General features: G+C 44.3%; 1 protein-coding gene across 2 annotated transcripts in view; it reads left to right on the forward strand.

The window, feature by feature from the left end:
• Positions 1–17,775, forward strand: part of nrp2a (neuropilin 2a) — a 57,254-nt gene that overhangs the window by 11,972 nt on the left and 27,507 nt on the right. For both annotated transcript variants that reach the window (XM_057026838.1, XM_057026837.1), the window contains exons 3-7: positions 6,579–6,760; positions 13,493–13,723; positions 15,472–15,627; positions 16,137–16,306; positions 17,211–17,366. In XM_057026838.1, coding sequence (XP_056882818.1) covers positions 6,579–6,760; positions 13,493–13,723; positions 15,472–15,627; positions 16,137–16,306; positions 17,211–17,366 — 895 coding nt within the window. The remainder of the gene's footprint in view (positions 1–6,578; positions 6,761–13,492; positions 13,724–15,471; positions 15,628–16,136; positions 16,307–17,210; positions 17,367–17,775) is intronic.

Raw genomic sequence — 17,775 nt, forward strand, 5'->3', positions numbered from 1 at the left:
ACTCCCTCTGAAATGAAATCCTGAATTAAAGTGCCACCTCAGACGTGGAGCGCCTCCATACAGCTGCCGATTTGATTGTGGTGGCAGAGCTGCGGCCGGACTACGCTGCTTCATTCCAGTTGCTGACTGTTTGAACCCATTGAGGGAAAATCAGCAGCTGGCCAAGGAATTTGAACCTGCTCATGCTGACTGAGCACTTTTCTCTGTTTTATAAGGGCCTAAGGGGGGACGTGAAGGCTGATGAGCAGCACTGAACTTTCAGAGATGCAGGATTCAGTGCACCTTTTCATGCTTTTTTGCGGTATCCATTCTTTTTGGGTTCCAGCTGGTCTCCACATAGAAGTGTATGGATACCCCCGTAAAACTGTTTTTTCAATAAATACTTTTTTTTGTCTCTTTACCATTATGACATGTACGATATGTATTTTTAAAAAGACCAGTAAAGGTTAAGCATGTGCTGTCGGTGTGGTTGATATGAAGGTGTACTGTATTTCAAGCACTTTTATTCCAGAATTGTGTTTTAATCTGTTCTTCAGCAGCTTTCTGAGAAAGCAAATATTATTTGGAGCTCCCATTTTCTCTGCTTTTCTCCCTTTTGGCATCTGATTTCCGTGCATGAGCACTCGGGATGTTCATTTCCGCATTAGATTGTGCTTGATTTAGATAAGTTGCTTGTCAGGTCTTGGCTCAGCGCTCTTCTCAAAACTTTGGTTTTGGATCACAAACTGAAAACTTTATTTTAGCTATTCAGAGAGAGCTAATTAGACCAGAATGCCCATACCTCTAAACCCCTGAAAGCATCCGTATTTCCCCTCTTATGGGCAGCCCTGTCGCACTGTTGTGTTTTCTACAATCAGCATTTTGGGAAGCAAAGCCAGGCAAGGCACAGCTTTGTTTTTCTCTGGTGCCATTTGGGTAATTCCAGCTGTCACGGACATTCTCAGTGTTGAGCAGGATGGTGTGCTGAGCCCTCCACCTCTGCAGCCCTCCAGTCTTCTAGTCCCCCATGAAAACATGCAAAAACCCACTCTCTGCTTGCTCACATTACTGTGACTAATCATACAGACCAGGGAGGAAGAAAAAAAAAAGAGGAAGCTACTTGTAACTGCTACAGGGCTCGGATCAATCGGGCTAAAAAGCATGGCACAGGATGGAGAGTGCAGGAGTATTGAGCTGTATTTTGGCTCGCTCGTCTTATTTCTGAAGCCGTCTGTGGCCAAAAGGGAGAGACATCCTCTTTCTGAAGTGTGTGCGGAAATAAATGTTGCTGTGATCCTTGAATAGATGGAAGTGGCGCAGCACAAGAGTGGAGGTTTGCATTAGGACAAACAGATCTGCAAACCTCATGAATGGAGTTATGAATGCCTGTATAAGTACATAAAAGATACATTCAGAACATCACAGTTAAATAAAAATCTGAGCTCTAATTTGCTGCTTTGACTTGCTGATTTATTTTGTTTATTTCCCTAAAAAAGAGAAGCAGCTGCTCCATAGTCAGCGAACCAAACTTGGCTGTGCTTCTGCAGAGTTCTTTTTGTCAGTTATCCAATTTTGGAGCACAGAAAGTCCTAATCAGGAAAACAACGAACAACTGCCTCCCCTCTCCGTCCTGGTACAACGTTGAATTTCAGTAAAGTGCGGGTGAGACACACACTCCTCCCGCCCTCGATGGGGACGCTAATAAACTGTAAGTGCCTCTGAAATATTAACTAGCTTCTTCAAGCAAAATCCCTGCAGATCCTCGGGGCCCTGCCATCTTCAATCTAGCCCCCAAAACAAATATCACCCCCCCTTTCTTCATGCTTTCATGCCTCACCTCCCTATAATTCTGTCCATCACATATTCATACTTACAGATGACGGAGGCTAACCCACTGACCACAGTCTGGACTCTGTCCCAGACCTTCCAGTGCGCCATCGATCAGACTGTAACTGCTGTCTGAGCTGAAGCAGTGACCCCTCAGCCCCCGCCAGATCCATTTTAATCCATTTCAACTAATGCTTTTTTAAATGGATATTCATGACCACATTTATTTAGGGGATTATTTCCATATACACTGCTGGATGATGCTAAACTCATCAGTTGTCTGATGCTTTATGGTCACAATAAGTACCACTGTGACTCTCTGTAGCAAGAACATCCTGGTCAAATAGGTGGACAGTTGCATTTTGCACGTGTTGAAGAGGCTTTTGGGTGTTTTGTGGTGGAAATGTCGTTGTGGTTTAATGTCTTCCATTTGTGTCACATTACAATGCTACCTGTGGTGTGTTTGCCCTACTCCTAACCATTTATGGCTGTAGATTACATTTCCATGGAAAGTGCATAATTTCTAAAGTTATAGTTCGAATACGTGCTAGTTTTTCTGATCGCAGCATATATTTGAATAACAGCAAGCTAATTCCTTAAAAGGAACCTTGCTTGTGTGTACACGAGAGGCTCAGTGACATACAGTCGTGCAATTATGGCCACAAAGGCAAGTGGAGGCAACTAATACACTCGACACACTGCACATGTGCTGCGGCTCAGTTTGTATGTGGTTAGATGCCATTGAATTTAGGAAGTGTCCCCGCTCCCTGGCAAAGGCGTCAAAGGCAATTAGCTGTTTTGGTCGAGGAGCGGAGTGATATATGGTAGCAGAGGAAGAGAGGACATGTCTGGACTGGTGCAGAGTTACTGCCCCTTAAGGGTTTTCAGTTTCCTTAACCTCTCTCCCTCTGCTGCATCTACTCTCTGTGGACTGAATGGGGAGGGGGCGGGGGTGAAACTGGTGTGCCATAATGGTTCCCTAAACACAGGGCCACTCATGGAGACCCAGACAGACTGTCAGACAGTCAGACACGCCGCTTGTAACGGGGATCCAACCAGACGTAGGTGGGGTTTTGGCCCATGAAAAACAGCATTTTAAGACAAACATTCTAAAAATGGTATATTCCACATGAGGTACCAGTTTTAATTGGATTTCTTAAACCTAGCAGAAATATCTAGCCTTCATTAACATAGAATTAGCCCCAAACCTCAATGATTATCCATTCTCTTTTTGGAAAACAATGCAGGCTCTTCTGAATGACTTACTAATACCTTTAATTTATGCGTGATTATAGGTACAGTTAGTTTTGTTTTTTAAAAAGAGCAAAAACTCGAAAGAATTTCTCCAAAAGAGCACGTGTTGGGCTAACAGTAGTCATTTCATTAAACGTAATGATCACAAAATATTTAAAATGGTAAATAATAAAATAAATGGTGGCTAAAAATAAACTCTGAAGCCATCTTTTTTGTCTTGGAATGTTTTGCAGTGTGTGCAGATATGTCTCGGGGTGTTGCTACGTGACTGTCTGGGTACATTTTCGAGTACCATGTGTTGCTAATGCATGTCTTCGTGGGTTAACGCTTGAGGGTGTGCGTGCAGGCAAATGCGCACGAGCGCGGCGCGTTTTTGCAATGTCGCGGAATGCGCGTGTTTGAGACAGACGTACAGACAGCGGCGCTTTCACACATCAGCCCCTCATGCATGTATTCATCAGAGCCTTGGGAGAGGCTGAGCGAACAGGTCAATAATCACATCTGAGGAACACTCACTCACTGACGCTAATCCACCATAGGAAAAAAGTGAGACAGACAGAGAGGGAGAGAGACCCACTCCAAAATCAATTAAAACCTAATTAGGCTCTCAGCTCCTTCACGGGCCTCTTATGCATTGGCGACACGACAGTGCGCGTGTGTGTATCCACTGGTGTGTGTACATGTCTGTCTATCGGTGTGTTTATTGGCACATGTAAGAGTGTGTGTTTTCCCCGAAGCGTATGTCAGTTGCACCTCTAAGTAGGCACATTCAGGGATAACCGTGACTCACCGTGGGAGCTCGCCTGGCTAAAACCTGTACGATCGCCCCTGTAATGCAGGATTACATCCAAGACACGTTTAAGAGAATTGGACGTTGGCTCGTTTTCCCACCAGCCCAGTTTTGTACGCTTTGTAATACGGCGCATTACAAGCGTGTCGCTGGGCACTGAAACTTGCTTATATGTCGCAGGAAAAAGAATTCTATACAAAATGTCACCAAACATATTGAAACTCATCGTCTCTTAGGTGTTAGAAAAATGTGACACTCGTGAACATCACATGAGAGGCGTTCTCAGTTCTGCTTTTGTCATGAATTAGCGTGGCTCCATTTGAAGGCCCCAATCAGGTCAATTTGATTCTTAATTAAACAAAGCCGCTGCCTGGTTATCTGCTTCCAGGATGCCGGGAGTGTTGTGGCGACATTACAGGCTCATTTCACACTTTGATCCTCACCTGTACCTGTGCCATTCTGACCTCGATTAAAGCGCTCCGGATTATCCTTCTATCGGCAGCCTTGGTTCAAACCCCCTCTATAGGAAATAGTGCGCTGCATGGAGGAGATAACCAGAAAGAGGCTTTAGTGACTCTACTTAATCCCATTTTTTTCCTAAGAAGAACTACAAAAGCAGCCTTAATGCTTAGAAAACTGTTTATTTTTTTAGTTTGAGGAAGTCCCAAAAAATAGCCTCCTCATTACGGTGCTGCATATGGAAGCGGTTCAAAAGTCTTGTAATGCTTTTTTTTCTCTTTAGCAGCAAAGAGCCAATCATAGTAATTGGGGAGACAATCACAGCCCTGCAGGTTTAATTTATTATTTAATTCCATAGCTTTGTCATATGTACTAATTGCATGTATGCATTTGCGTGTGCGTCTGAACATAATCGTACGGCTCCTGCTGCAATGCATTCAGGGACTTGGAATAATGACAAATAGAAGGCTTGTTAACACTAGAGTGAGACAGCAAGAGAGGGAGGGTGGGGACAGAGACTAAACATTAGACGGTAACTTAAACACACGACACCAAAATAGCAGCGAGACAGAAATTATGGAATTTATCGTGTTTATTGTCACAACCTAAAATGAATACTTTAATGCCAGGTGCTTCACTGGCAGTTGCAGCGACTTTGGGTGGTCTGCAAAGACATATAATTTTTTAGCTGTCTCCAAAGTTTGTTTATGAGTTAACAACGGCTTGGGTCTTTATATTTTGAGTAACAGATGATTTTCCGCACATGCACGTCAGTGGCAATAGTGCTGTTTTTGTCTTTAAAATCAAACATTCTTCAGAGGCGTGATGCTACACCTGCCATTTGTTTCCTTTATACAGTCTTTAATCGTGGTGAGTGTCTATAGAGTGGAAGTATCAGTTGAGTTAATGCAAGTTAATGACAACATTCTTGGATTTGGGCTTTTCACTGCATGCCTGCTAACAAGAGGCCTGGAAAAAAATTGTAAAGTGACTACCGTTGACATGTCAGAGTTGAACTATGAGAAAACACAGAAATATACAAAAGGAAACACAAATGTTCTATTTGCGAGTAAGTAGAGGTTGCGACTCTAAGTGTGTGTCACCTCTGCATGTGACTGTGTGGTTGCATGTGTCTATTAATGTCAGCAGAATGACACACAGAGCAAGGAGCTAATTCTGGATCAGCCAGGTGGGCCATCTCTTCTCTCACACACGCATATAAAAACACACTTGCGCTCATCCGAGCTGACAGTTAGGAATTCGCTTTATTCATTCGGGGTCAGTAGGACTGGGAAAGGGCACAACGAGCAGAGGGGATGTGCAACTGAAAAGGTGTTTTGGCATTTCCTTATCTGAGTCGTCTGTTCTGCCGAGGGAGTGATTCTGCTTGTTCCATTCGCTTTGCTGGAATCTAGAATTGAATGATTTGGGTGATCGCTTACCCTCCAGCGTGCATAAAAAAGAATCTGAGCTTGTTGTTCCGCGCAAAACTAGGTCGTAAGAGCTAAATTTATTGAATGCAGCTGAGGGGAAAAGCAAGTAACATGGAGACTCACTCAGTACATTTACATAACACTTAATAAAACCAATGATTGTGTCAATCTGACTGTAACTAGACAACTGACGCACATGTAAATGTGTTAATCCGACTAATATCGGTGTCCTCTCTATATATCCCATCTGACCGAGATACACGATTTTCTCTGGCATGTACACGCCTCAATGGGAGTTAAACTAGACAACACGTGTGCGTGTTCCACCACCTCCTGTGCTTTCTTATGGGACGTAATAGATCAACCGGAAAGGCGGCCATCTTTACCCACTGAAAAGCTGCATACCGCCACCTAGTGTTGGGAACCGTTACTTTGTTTATTTTCTCCGTTGCATGTAAAATGGGACAAAGAACCATTTCCAATGAGACGGCAAAGTCTAATTTTAAGCATGGATCGTTTAAGCTTTGCTGACTGACTGCCAAGTCTGTAGCTGATATATTTCCTCGTGTCTCGTGTTGTATCCTTAAATTGCTGGGAGGCTGTGCATTCTGGCAAACCTGAACCTTCAGTTGACACCTGTCTGGTTTTTATTAGCCAAGCTTCTTACATAAGCCCATAACTATCTTCCATGTTTATCTTCTCTGCACTTTTATCTCCTGCCTTCTCTTATTCCCCTCCTGCTGTTTGTGCTCAATAAAAACCCCATTGTTTAGATCCTTGCCTGAAAACATTCTCAAGCCTTGGATAATAAAGTCTTTGCTTTTGTTGTGGCACAGGTATGACTTCATTGAGATCCGTGACGGGACCTCGGACACCGCTGATGTGCTGGGTCGACACTGCAGCAATATCGCCCCTGCGCCAATCATTTCATCTGGGTCCTCCCTGCAGATCCGATTTGTGTCAGACTATGCCCACCAGGGGGCGGGCTTCTCTCTACGTTATGAGATCTTCAAAACAGGTGAGGAGGTGGAGTAGAAGCGTATTTCTTACAGCACCAATTCGGAACAGAGTTAAATTATCACAGATAGATTAATCGAGTCAGAACTTCTCAATGCCCCCTAGTGGTGGATTGCAGAAACACCTCTGCTCGTGTGTAATGGATTTCATTCAGTGAACAGTGCATTTGGCCAACATGTGCTTTAGTTTTAGATGAAAAATGTTTTCATCCATATTTCCTTAAAGTTAGCTGAATTTTAAGTCAAGCAAAATACATCAGAAGAGACTGGAAATGCTGTAATGTTGCCCAGTTTTAGGGTGTGCCAGTATAAAGTTCTCTTCCAAAAATGGTTTGACAATGTTCTTGCTGTTAAATTAAAAGATTCTTAAGCTGAAACATATGAGAGAAATGTTGAGCTTGTCCAGTGACCAGGAAGGGGGGGGGGGGTAGCTGTAGAGCTGTCTTCACTAGACTTCTCAGCCCTTCACAGCCCCAATCCCATCATCAGTCACCTTCTTACTTCTGTTTGGCAAAGGTTACAAAAGGAAAAAACATTTACCTAAAAGTAATCCAAAAACATGCCAGGAATTTGTACTTAATTGGAGCAGGAGCCACTTCTTCTTGGGGGATGAGCAAGGTCCGGTGTGGGAGGCAACGCTGGGAGGATGAAAAAGCTCTGAGGCAACTTGCAGTCGAACCGGAGGTTAAAGGTTTATGGGTTGAGGCGGAGGCAAGGAGATTGATGGGGATGAGTGTGTGCCGAAATGGGATTTATTTGAGGTCATCGAGGTACACAAGGTGAAGTGCACATTGCAGGTGAAGTCGCAGTGGAAAGTATTTGCTTTGGTGGTGAGGTGTGAGGTGTGTCGATGTGCAAAGACTAAGCGGTGCAATGGGCAGGTGGCCTCGAGGCAGCGAAAAGATTTATGTCCAAATGAGTTACCAGCTGATCGCAGGAAGTTCTGCAAACTCCACTGTTCATCCCAACCATGAGGAAGTATAAAATAATGACTACAAAAGTAAAACAGATTAAGAGTTATTCTGCAGCTTTTACAGAAACAGTGATAAAAGATCACTATATTTTAACATACACTCACTTTTTTTTATAAATTTAAGGTGCTGTTCTTCCATTTCAGCATATTTTAAAGGCAACTGCCTGAATCTGATCATACAATACAAAACATGTATATTCACTTCTGCTTCTACTTTGCACGTACATTTTTAAGTGCTTAAATTTGGGTATTCACTTGTTTTTAGAATGTTCTTGACATCTATAATTAGTTTTGGGTATTTTTTAACACCCTTAAAACAACAGAGGGCAACAACGGCCTCAAACCAACAGAAGAGACTGAATCTTATCTTCAGATATCCGACGATGAGGTGTTTTGCTAGACGAGGAGGATTTGACCATCTCAGGGCACCAACTCAGTTAAACAGAAATATTGTGCCCGATAAACACACAGAAACACATACAGCTTGTACTGAGGGCTGAATGATAGGGTACACGGTTACCATGGTAAGATACTGGTGTAGATTCAGGGTGGTGCAAGGAATTGTGTCAGCATGAGACGATGTGTAGGTGTCTGCTAACTCCATCGGCTTGATGTAGAGAGATGGAATGATAGATGCTCACAGGCTCAGACAGACAGACAGACAGACACGCTGGGGAAAGGATTGGGGTGATGAAGACATACTGACAAAGAGATGAGTGAGTCAGAGAGGAAATGTATTCATGATTCCTGATTGAGGCCATGAGTTAATTACTGCGTTTCCTCGCATGCACACTCTCCTCATAGACGTTTGTCCTACTGAGCCTGGGCCGCCAGTTTACAACAAGCACAATTCACAACAACTGACAGGAAAAACCGATTTCGTTTGTGGAACAACTGCACTGATTTTAAGATTATTAGTGGAATGTGTTGGCTCTTTCCTGCACTGTAAATTGGGAGCAGCATTGTTTGGCCAATAGCTGTGAGTTCAGCCTCGCAGTGGATATTTTTGGTACATTGCGTGTCCACTGTGCAGGTTTGTGTTTATGGGAGCACATGTGTTTTTAGAGGGTGTTCCCCAGCAGAGATTAAGATCTCTGCACACAGCTCGGAGCTGTGTGTGTGTGTGTGTGTGTGTGTGTGTGTGTGTGTGTGTGTGTGTGTGTGTGTGTGTGGTTTCCTTCCCATCCCATCCCACACAGACAGTACAGTTCACAGTGCTGGCTGACCCCAACATGCTGGGTCTCAGAGTCAGAGAGAGTCTGTCTGGTGTATACGTGTGTGAGTGTGTAGTGAGAAGTGGGGGGGGCTTTGTTTATCATTCCAAACGTGATTACCCTACATACACTTAAATAAAATATAGATAAAAAGACAAAAACATTATAATCCCATAAGAAATACTTGTTTCGATCCTTATGAAACCAGACCACAGGATTATCAGCTAATGCTGCTCATTATATTTCCTTGCCAGCAACATCCTCTAAAGTGAAATTTGAATTAAAGACGGGGACACAGAGCCTCTTCTCGACCTGTTTTCCACTGCAAGAACCAATAATACCTTAGATTGTTTTTGTTTTGCTCATTCAACCCAATTACATAAGCAATGACTGTAACAACTCCGGGGGATTTTGGACCAAACAAGCAATCTGTCTGTGTTGGTATGTGTATGTCTGCATGTGTGTATCTGTGCACGCTCGTTTTTGTGCATTGGCGTGCGTCTGGTGTGTTAAATTGCAGTGACTGCTAATTATTTCAAGCAGCAAGGACCAAGAGTCGACCTCTGGCTCTACATCTATCTAACCCTAACCCCCCTCCATCTTTCTCTAGACCTCCTAAGGGGAGGCAGAATGAGGCTTTGCCCCAAAACAACATCCTTCCTCATCTCCCCCCACCCTTGTAGCTGTATGTATGTCTTAACCCCCTTGTACAGTGAAAGTGCAAGACTCCCCTCCTCCCCATTATTATTGTGGCCTACTTTGCTCCCGATGGTGCGTGCTTAACCCTTTATCCAGCCCCCTTTAACCAGCCCCCACAACACTTTCACGTATGTCACGTGCTGCTGATGCTGTTACCACGGCTACAGGAGGAAGACTTACCAGTACAGCCCCCATTTTTCCCAGTCTCCTGAAAGCCCACCACTGGAGAGATAGCAGTCTAGCCAATCGGCGAGATGCGACGGGTCTGGAGCACCCAGGGGCCATTTGGGTCCCCTCCATGACCGCTGTTGTGGCATCTGTGGGCTGCAGCAGGAGAACAGCCTTAGGCGGAGACCCCCCACCCAAGTGCCAGTCACAACAGCGGCCCTGTTTTCTGATGCTATCGTCTTGATTGGAGACCAACCCCCGAGTCAGTGACGTCTGTTACTGTATGGCTGATTGCCATGTGCTGTTTATTCCGGAAACACAATCAACCGTCAGTGGAAAATGGAATTTTTGAATTAATGAATTGAATTTTTAAATTAATAAATTGGATCCGCTTAGACAAAACGAGCAACAACATTTGCATCTGCAAAGCTTCTCAGCTAACATCAAACCACTATGAGTCTTTATTCATTGAAACTTCAATTAATAATCAGAAATAATGTAGGTTATTGCGCGATGCTTTATAAACACTATAGTCAAATTCCGCAGAATTCAGGAGCGTAACCCAGCCTTCGGCTCTACATAATGTAAAATGTCCCTCCTGGCCTAATAACTGTTAGTGTGCAGCATGCAAAGAATGTTGTTTTCCTCTTCATGGGCCCTAATGTGTTGTTGTTGTTGTTATGGTCATAATTTTTCCACCCTCGCGCCCCTTGTGCAGTACACAGCTTCACGCACGCATACCCAGGCATTAGTTCAGATGCTGCAGGAGAGATTTCCTTCTATGGCATCCTGCGCTCCAACTCCAGCACGCCAGAGCGTCTGCACATGAGGAGCAGATGCACGTGAGGTAGACAGAGAGGCGAGGAGGGTTTGATGCCCACCAGACAGTCGCAGAGAGGTGAGCTCTTAGCAAAAGTCTGTGGGCCGACGACTCCAGATGAGACGGAGCGTTTAAAGATCCGAGAAGACGGAGAACAAATGAAAGGGAAGGAAAAAGGAGGGGCTGGCGGGGGATTGCCCTGACATGTGGAGCTGCCTCTACATCAGGCGACCATGTGCGAGAACAGAGTGGTTTCTACCCAGCAACTCACTCTCTCATCCCCCAGTTTGTCACACACACTCACACTATGATTTACCCTTCAATGCCAGTGAACAGCTCTTGCCAAATGGCAGCGCAGTGTGCGTCGCATGCACCAACCAGCGGCTCGCTAGGGTGTTTGAGAGACGTGCCAAAGGGAGATGGTAGGTGGTAGCGAAGGGACGTTGTTTTTGGTGTGTTCATATACTGTAAAGTAATGAGCACTGACGAAGAGAGAAAGTACTCATGCATACGCCACAAAACGTAACGTGTGTGCGTGTGTGCGCCGCCATTTAGTATCCGAGGCGGCATGAAACGCACAGAGCATGTGTGTGTGTCTTGTGTGTACGATGGAGTCACGCTGTGCTCAGATTGAAGCTTTTCAACAGTAGGACTCCAGACAGCTGCACTGTGACCCAGTAAAAAAAACAAGGCCAGTGTGTTACTGGGACTCACACATGCTGAGAAGCCATCACACACCTACAGACACCTTCAAGGCTCGTGGAGAACGGCCGAAGCATGGCAGCAGCAAGGGATGCACAGGCTTAATGGAGGGGTGGAACAAGAAAAACCAAGTCAGATCTCTCTATTATTGCTTCGTTTTACTGAATTGACTAGATTATTATTAATATATATATATTAATATTGTTAAATGGAAAGCAAAAATATACATTGGAAAATATATTCTAAGACTTGTGATTACTCAGATCATACACATGTAGACACATGTGCACACAATAGCACAAGGTGGCGAGGTCAAAAGCTTGCTTGAAATGGAGTAGTGTAGGTATCTTGGTGGAAATTACCATCATCTTTCAACATGCGGAACTTTGTGTGCGTGCGCGCCTGTGTTTGAGCGAGCAGGCAGACAGGCTCCTAGCAGGAAGCGTGATGATTCGTGGGTGTTTTCATGTTGCGTATTCATGTTAAGTGGGAGAAGAATAAGAGGTTACTTTAAACATGTAGGGATGAAATTGTGTTTTTAATAGAGCATGCAGGCATGTCATAAACAGACATACACGATGGGCACCTATACAAGTAATCGGTACCAAAATAGCAGGGAAAGACAAATGGACAATTGGTGACTGATGGGATCCTCCCAAAAGAGCTGGAGGAAGTGTCCAGAGAGAGGAAAGTCTGGTTGACCCTGCTCAGAGCACTGGCCCAGCATAACATAACATAAGCAGATGGATGGCAAATGAAAATGGAAATAATTTGTGAGAAAATAACAGGGCTGTGAATGCCTCTTCAGTTTTTCTGTCTCTGCATTGATTGGGGTCAGTTCATCACCATTAACCAAGTGTAGACAGGGGAGGGTGGGAGCAGTTTGCTGGCCCCTGTGCTTTTATAGGGTTGCCTGATAATAAGGACTGGTGCCTTGGAGGAATGCCACAGAAGGAATGCGCTGCAAACGTGTCTGTGCTGTTCAACGTCTTGTATGAATATGCATCTCCTTATTAAAAGGACAGGCAGTTGTCTGAAACTGTGCAGTGCCTTAAGATGCGATCCACTGGGATCCTTCCCAACCTGACCTTGCGAGATGCTCTCCATTACACTCGCTGAATGGGAAAGTCCTGCAAGAAGGAAACGGTCCCATTTCCTTTGTGGTGGTGCTAGCACCAGGCCGCGCTAAAATAGACTCAACTGGAGAAGAGATGTAAAAAAAGACTGTCGCCAACAAGTGTTGTCATAAATAGCCTAAAGAAAAGGATTATCAGATAGTTAAGAAAGCTCAAAGCTGCAGGCATTTCTGACATGCATGGCCAGTCACAGATCTAACGAGAGTCCGGCAGTCTCTTCACAGCATTATTGCATGTACAGTCTATTATGGCAAGTATAAAAATAGAGAAAGACATGCACCTCCACAGACTGGCTGTGGTGTGTAAAGATAGAAAGATTAAAGCCATGTGGTTGATGAGAAAATAGCCAGGGTTTATGAATGAGTGAGCTGGACTGTCAGCCGTATTTTTCTGCCAGCCTCATTGATGTGCCAGTCCATAAACACGGTTCCGTGACTCAGCCATCCCAGTGGTCGCTGAGCAGTGGCTGATGGGTAAATGATCTAACTGCCATCGCTCAAGGTGTGCTGCCCGGGGCGTATTAATCTGCATGGCTAATGAGAAGCAAAGGCAAAGGGTGCACTTACAACCATTAAGTAATGTGTGTGCGTGACTGGGGACCAACAAGTACTGGTCAGTAGTTGGAAAAACAAATAGCCATAAAATGCAATATTGCTAGTTTTCTGAAATTACTGTCTACTGTGTTGAGAAGTGTATTGTTTTACAACAGAGTAATGGGAATTAAGCAAAATCACACATACTTTCTTTCTTAAACACAGTTATTGGCCTGGGGTGTGCTATGGTTTAGCATTAGACACGCCCACTTGAGCATTTAATCATAAACTGAGTGTATGTTTGTGCATTCACCGCCGCAGCTGCTGAATATTCCGGCTTGCTGCCAGTGATGAACGACTCTCTGGAACAACCTCTGCAAGTCAGATGAGATATCCTCCTATGATCGATTGCGAGCGGCTGCATGGTCTCATAACGTGCCCAAACGCTTATTCCGTTCTAAATATCCACTTATCTTTGCGTCCTCGCAGGGTCAGAATTCTGCTTCCGCAATTTCACCAGCCCCTCAGGCATGATCGAGTCACCGGGCTTCCCAGATAAATACCCTCACAATCTGGAGTGCTCCTATATGATCATCGCCCCGCCTCACATGGACATCATGCTCACGTTCCTGACCTTTGATCTGGAGAACGACCCCCTGCTGGTGGGAGAGGGTGACTGCAAGTATGACTGGCTGGACGTGTGGGACGGCCTGCCGCAAGGTGAGAACAGACGTTATCAATAAATCCACATGCTCAGTGATCTAATGAAGTACATTCACCCAAGTAGACCTCCTGTGAGTTAGCTTTATGCATTTAATTCAACGTGCAGTTTTCCTATTTAAAACCAAATTACACGTCTGCCACATTAGCATTTCTGAGGCCAATATTGTACTATTACTGGAGAATAATCATTGTATCCAGAAGAAAATCTGCAGGATATTCTTTTATTTTATTACTGTAATTATATTTATTGAAACTTATTGTAAATAAAACATTTATAATTACATATGATAATTTAATCACATTTATAATACATTTACATTGGTGTACACATATGGTAGTTTTTTTCATGTATATCAAAAGAAAACAAAATCGGTGTATCACAGGCTCAAATAAATTGATTTACTCAAAAAAGTGGTTTCAGGTAGCCTACTTTTTTAACAAGGCTGCGTAGCCATAGCAAGGTAAGCATGAAAACACACATTCTGTATCAAATTGGCATTTTAGTGCATACATATTGCCACCAAACCACATTTCCGAACCCACAAATCCATGCATCTCACCTCATTTTCGCACAGGAATTTTCATACCGCATTTGAATTTCCCAAGTAGCCAACAGTTTCTTTGATGTAAGCAGCCTTTCCTTACATTCCTTAACGTTTCATACAGGAAATGTTATTTCACACAGTAAGTGCTTCAACACCCTGAGGACCAGTCCTTTCCCATGGCCCTCTTCCCTAGCATAATAACACCCTTCATCACCCCCTTTTCTTATGTTCCACATGTCCTCCTTCCTTATCACCTAGCGCTTCCTTCCTTCCCCCAGGGGAGTGAAAGCAACGATGAATATCTGTTTACATCCAATCGGAGGTGCCAAGTGTTACGAAAGTGGTCATTCAACCACAATGAGGAAGTGCAGAGGAAAACATTTGAGGATGTTATCAAAGGCACTGACAGTACCATAGTGTAATAAGAGTAGCGATGAAAGCCCCATTAGCGGTTGTGAGTGGATCTCTTCCCACCCCAGAAGTAAGGATTTGCTCTAATTATTCTGTTTCCAGTTGCTAAAAAAGGGGGGATCCAAAAGGATTTGAAATTCCAATTATAGCCCAGAATTCGGGAGCTTTGATAGCTGAAAACAATTTTTACCCTTTAAAAGTTTAGAATTAGCGGGAAATTAAAGCGTAACCCACTTCTAACTGGTAAGTCCCCGAGCAGAAAGAATGGGTTGGAGACTAGACAGGAGGATGTAGGCTTTGGCGTCTGGAGAGGGAGCTACTCTTGAGACTATGGCAATGCATCCTCTGGTGTGTGCGATGATCCCAGCGAAGCGAGCATTAAAACCCCCCTGCTGGCTGCTGGCTGAGACAAGCATGGCAGATGGAGGGATGGAGAGGAAAGGGAAAGAGAGAAAGAGAGATAAGACAAGGCATGCTGTGACACATTACACAGCGTGGCTACCAGAAACCTATTTTTGCTGTACTGGGTGCCCATTTAAAAACCTTTAACAAAGTTTATCATAGTTGTAGCTATTAGCAAATGTAGCAACATGCAGCAGGAGTTATCACCGCACACATTCAAAGCTTTTCATGATTTAAAATAACACAGAATGACTGCTTTAATCAGGCAGCTAGTTCAGCGTGATACAGCAGAACCTATAATTAGGTTCCGGCCACACCTTGAAAGCCAACATGGAAAATGGTTATTACATGGGTAATTAGAGGAGTTTGATTTGTATGTATCCACAGTGGCTCCTCTGATCGGTCGTTACTGTGGGACCAAAATCCCTCCGGAGATCCAGTCCTCATCGGGCCTGCTTTCCCTGTCCTTTCACACCGACATGGCGGTGGCCAAAGACGGATTCTCTGCCCGATACAACCTGACCCGCAAAGAAGTCAGCGACTGTAAGTGTCAGACGGCTTCAAATGAAGGTGTATCTGCTCCCTCTGTGGGGTTGCGTGCTTCTTTTATTCTTTCCAAAATCCATTTCTAAACTTTAACCATCGCCATCTCTGCTGACGCTCTTCTTTCTTTCTTCATCTTTTGGCTCCTCTTACCCTCCTGATCTTCACCGCCCTGCCGCTATTAATGTTCTCTGTCTTTCGGTCGTCTTCCCCCCACGAGAGCCGCTTTGTCAGAACAGTGCTATTTTCTTTCGAATATAAATGAAGTTCACCTCAATTTACCTCTGCTCACCTGCTGGCCTGCTTCCTGTCTGCCGTCCCTCCTGCTTTGTCTTGATTTGACTTTCTTCTTTGCCGTCACATACTCTGTGGTAAACCGGATCGCCGCTTTTATTGCTTTTCACACATTTGTCATCCATTTTCTTTATCTTTTACTTCTCTCTCCCAGCTGCTTTTTGCCACCTTACAGCTAAACACTGTTCAGTTACACACCTCTCTTTTCGCATCAGCATTCCACTGCAGTACGACGCTCGGCATGGAGTCTGGGAAAATAAGCGATGATCAGATCAGCGCTTCCACGACCTTTTATGACAACCGCTGGTTACCACGACAGGCACGCTTGAACAACAATGACAACGCCTGGACACCTTCTGAGGACAGCAACAAGGAGTACATACAGGTCAGACTATATCATATATTCAATTTTTCTGCACCTGGAGGAGGCAGAAGTCAGAGATAGGAAGCAGATGTTTCGCTTTTAACAAACTATGAAGACAGAATTTCTGGGTGTGGAAGTGGCTCTTCCTGTTTTGGTATAATCCATCCATCCTTCATAGGCTGGGACCCAGTCCACCTACATCGGGGCAAGACACACCCTGGACACACTATTCACAAAGACTAAAGTCTTGAACTAATTACTGCAAGTAAACAGAAGTATGATGTTAATAAGACGTGCCATTTTCATTATTAAAAAGTTTCCAAAGTAAAGAGAAACTTAAACTTCAAGCACTTTAACTCAAGGACACTAAGTGAAGATGAGTTGTCTTGGTGAAAATAACGGAAACTATTTCCAGAGCAGCAGGATCTCATATGCGTTGACGATGCCATAAAACGCACCGCAGATGCGCGTTGAAAACAAATGCAGGAACTGTGAATTGATGATAAGGAAGTTCTTCTGTGCTCTCAATCTTTCCTGTGTCAAGCACACACAAGGGCCCTGGCGCGGCCACGCACACACACTTGAGAGGAGCAACACCATGTGATTGATGAAGGTGCTCTTCAGGAATGCATCCGAACACTATGCCATTGATCTTTGCCTCCAGTCGTCCTCCCCCCACACTCACACATGACAGTGCAAAGACACACACACGCTGAACACCTGAGCATCCTCAGCAGAGGACCAGAGTGGGTGTCCATCTCCTGCTGTCTCTGTGACAGATAGACTCGGCAGCTGCTCGCTCTGTTATCTACATCGTTCCTGATGATCATTAATCTCCTGCGGCAATCTGTATCGATGACTTTATTCTCGTCTGCTCTAAACCATTTTATTCGGTTATTTACTGTATTTCTGCTACTTCTTCAAGGTTGACCTCCAGTTCCTGAAGGTTTTGACAGGCATCGCCACACAAGGCGCCATTTCCAAGGAGACACAGAAGTCCTACTACGTCACAACCTTCAAACTGGAAGTCAGCACCAACGGGGAGGACTGGATGGTGTACCGGCACGGCAAGAATCACAAGGTAGCTTAACTTGACACTCCAGAGGCTGTTTATGACAGTACGGCTCCCTCCCTGGACCTGTTTGTTCACCTGAGTCATGAACCAAGTCATGAGATAGAAAAGAGGGGATGGGTGGAGGAAGTGATAGAGAGCGGAGGGGAAGTTAACAAACAGGAACAATGGATTCCTCTGTGTGCCCTTATCTGGCCATGCTGTTCATCATCTTTCTCAACTCATGAGTGCAGGCACACACACAGACACAGGCCACACACACACAGACACAGGACTGGCAAACCCAGGGAGTCCAATATATTTTTCTGTATTTATTATGAAAGAAATAATATATCCAGAGGTTTCTGAGGATCTATCAAACTATATGAAGTATATTCATATCCTATGTAATTATGCCTGCATATTGAATATTTGTGTA

This window comes from Takifugu flavidus, chromosome 3 (assembly GCF_003711565.1).
Source record: "Takifugu flavidus isolate HTHZ2018 chromosome 3, ASM371156v2, whole genome shotgun sequence".
NCBI lineage: Eukaryota > Metazoa > Chordata > Actinopteri > Tetraodontiformes > Tetraodontidae > Takifugu > Takifugu flavidus.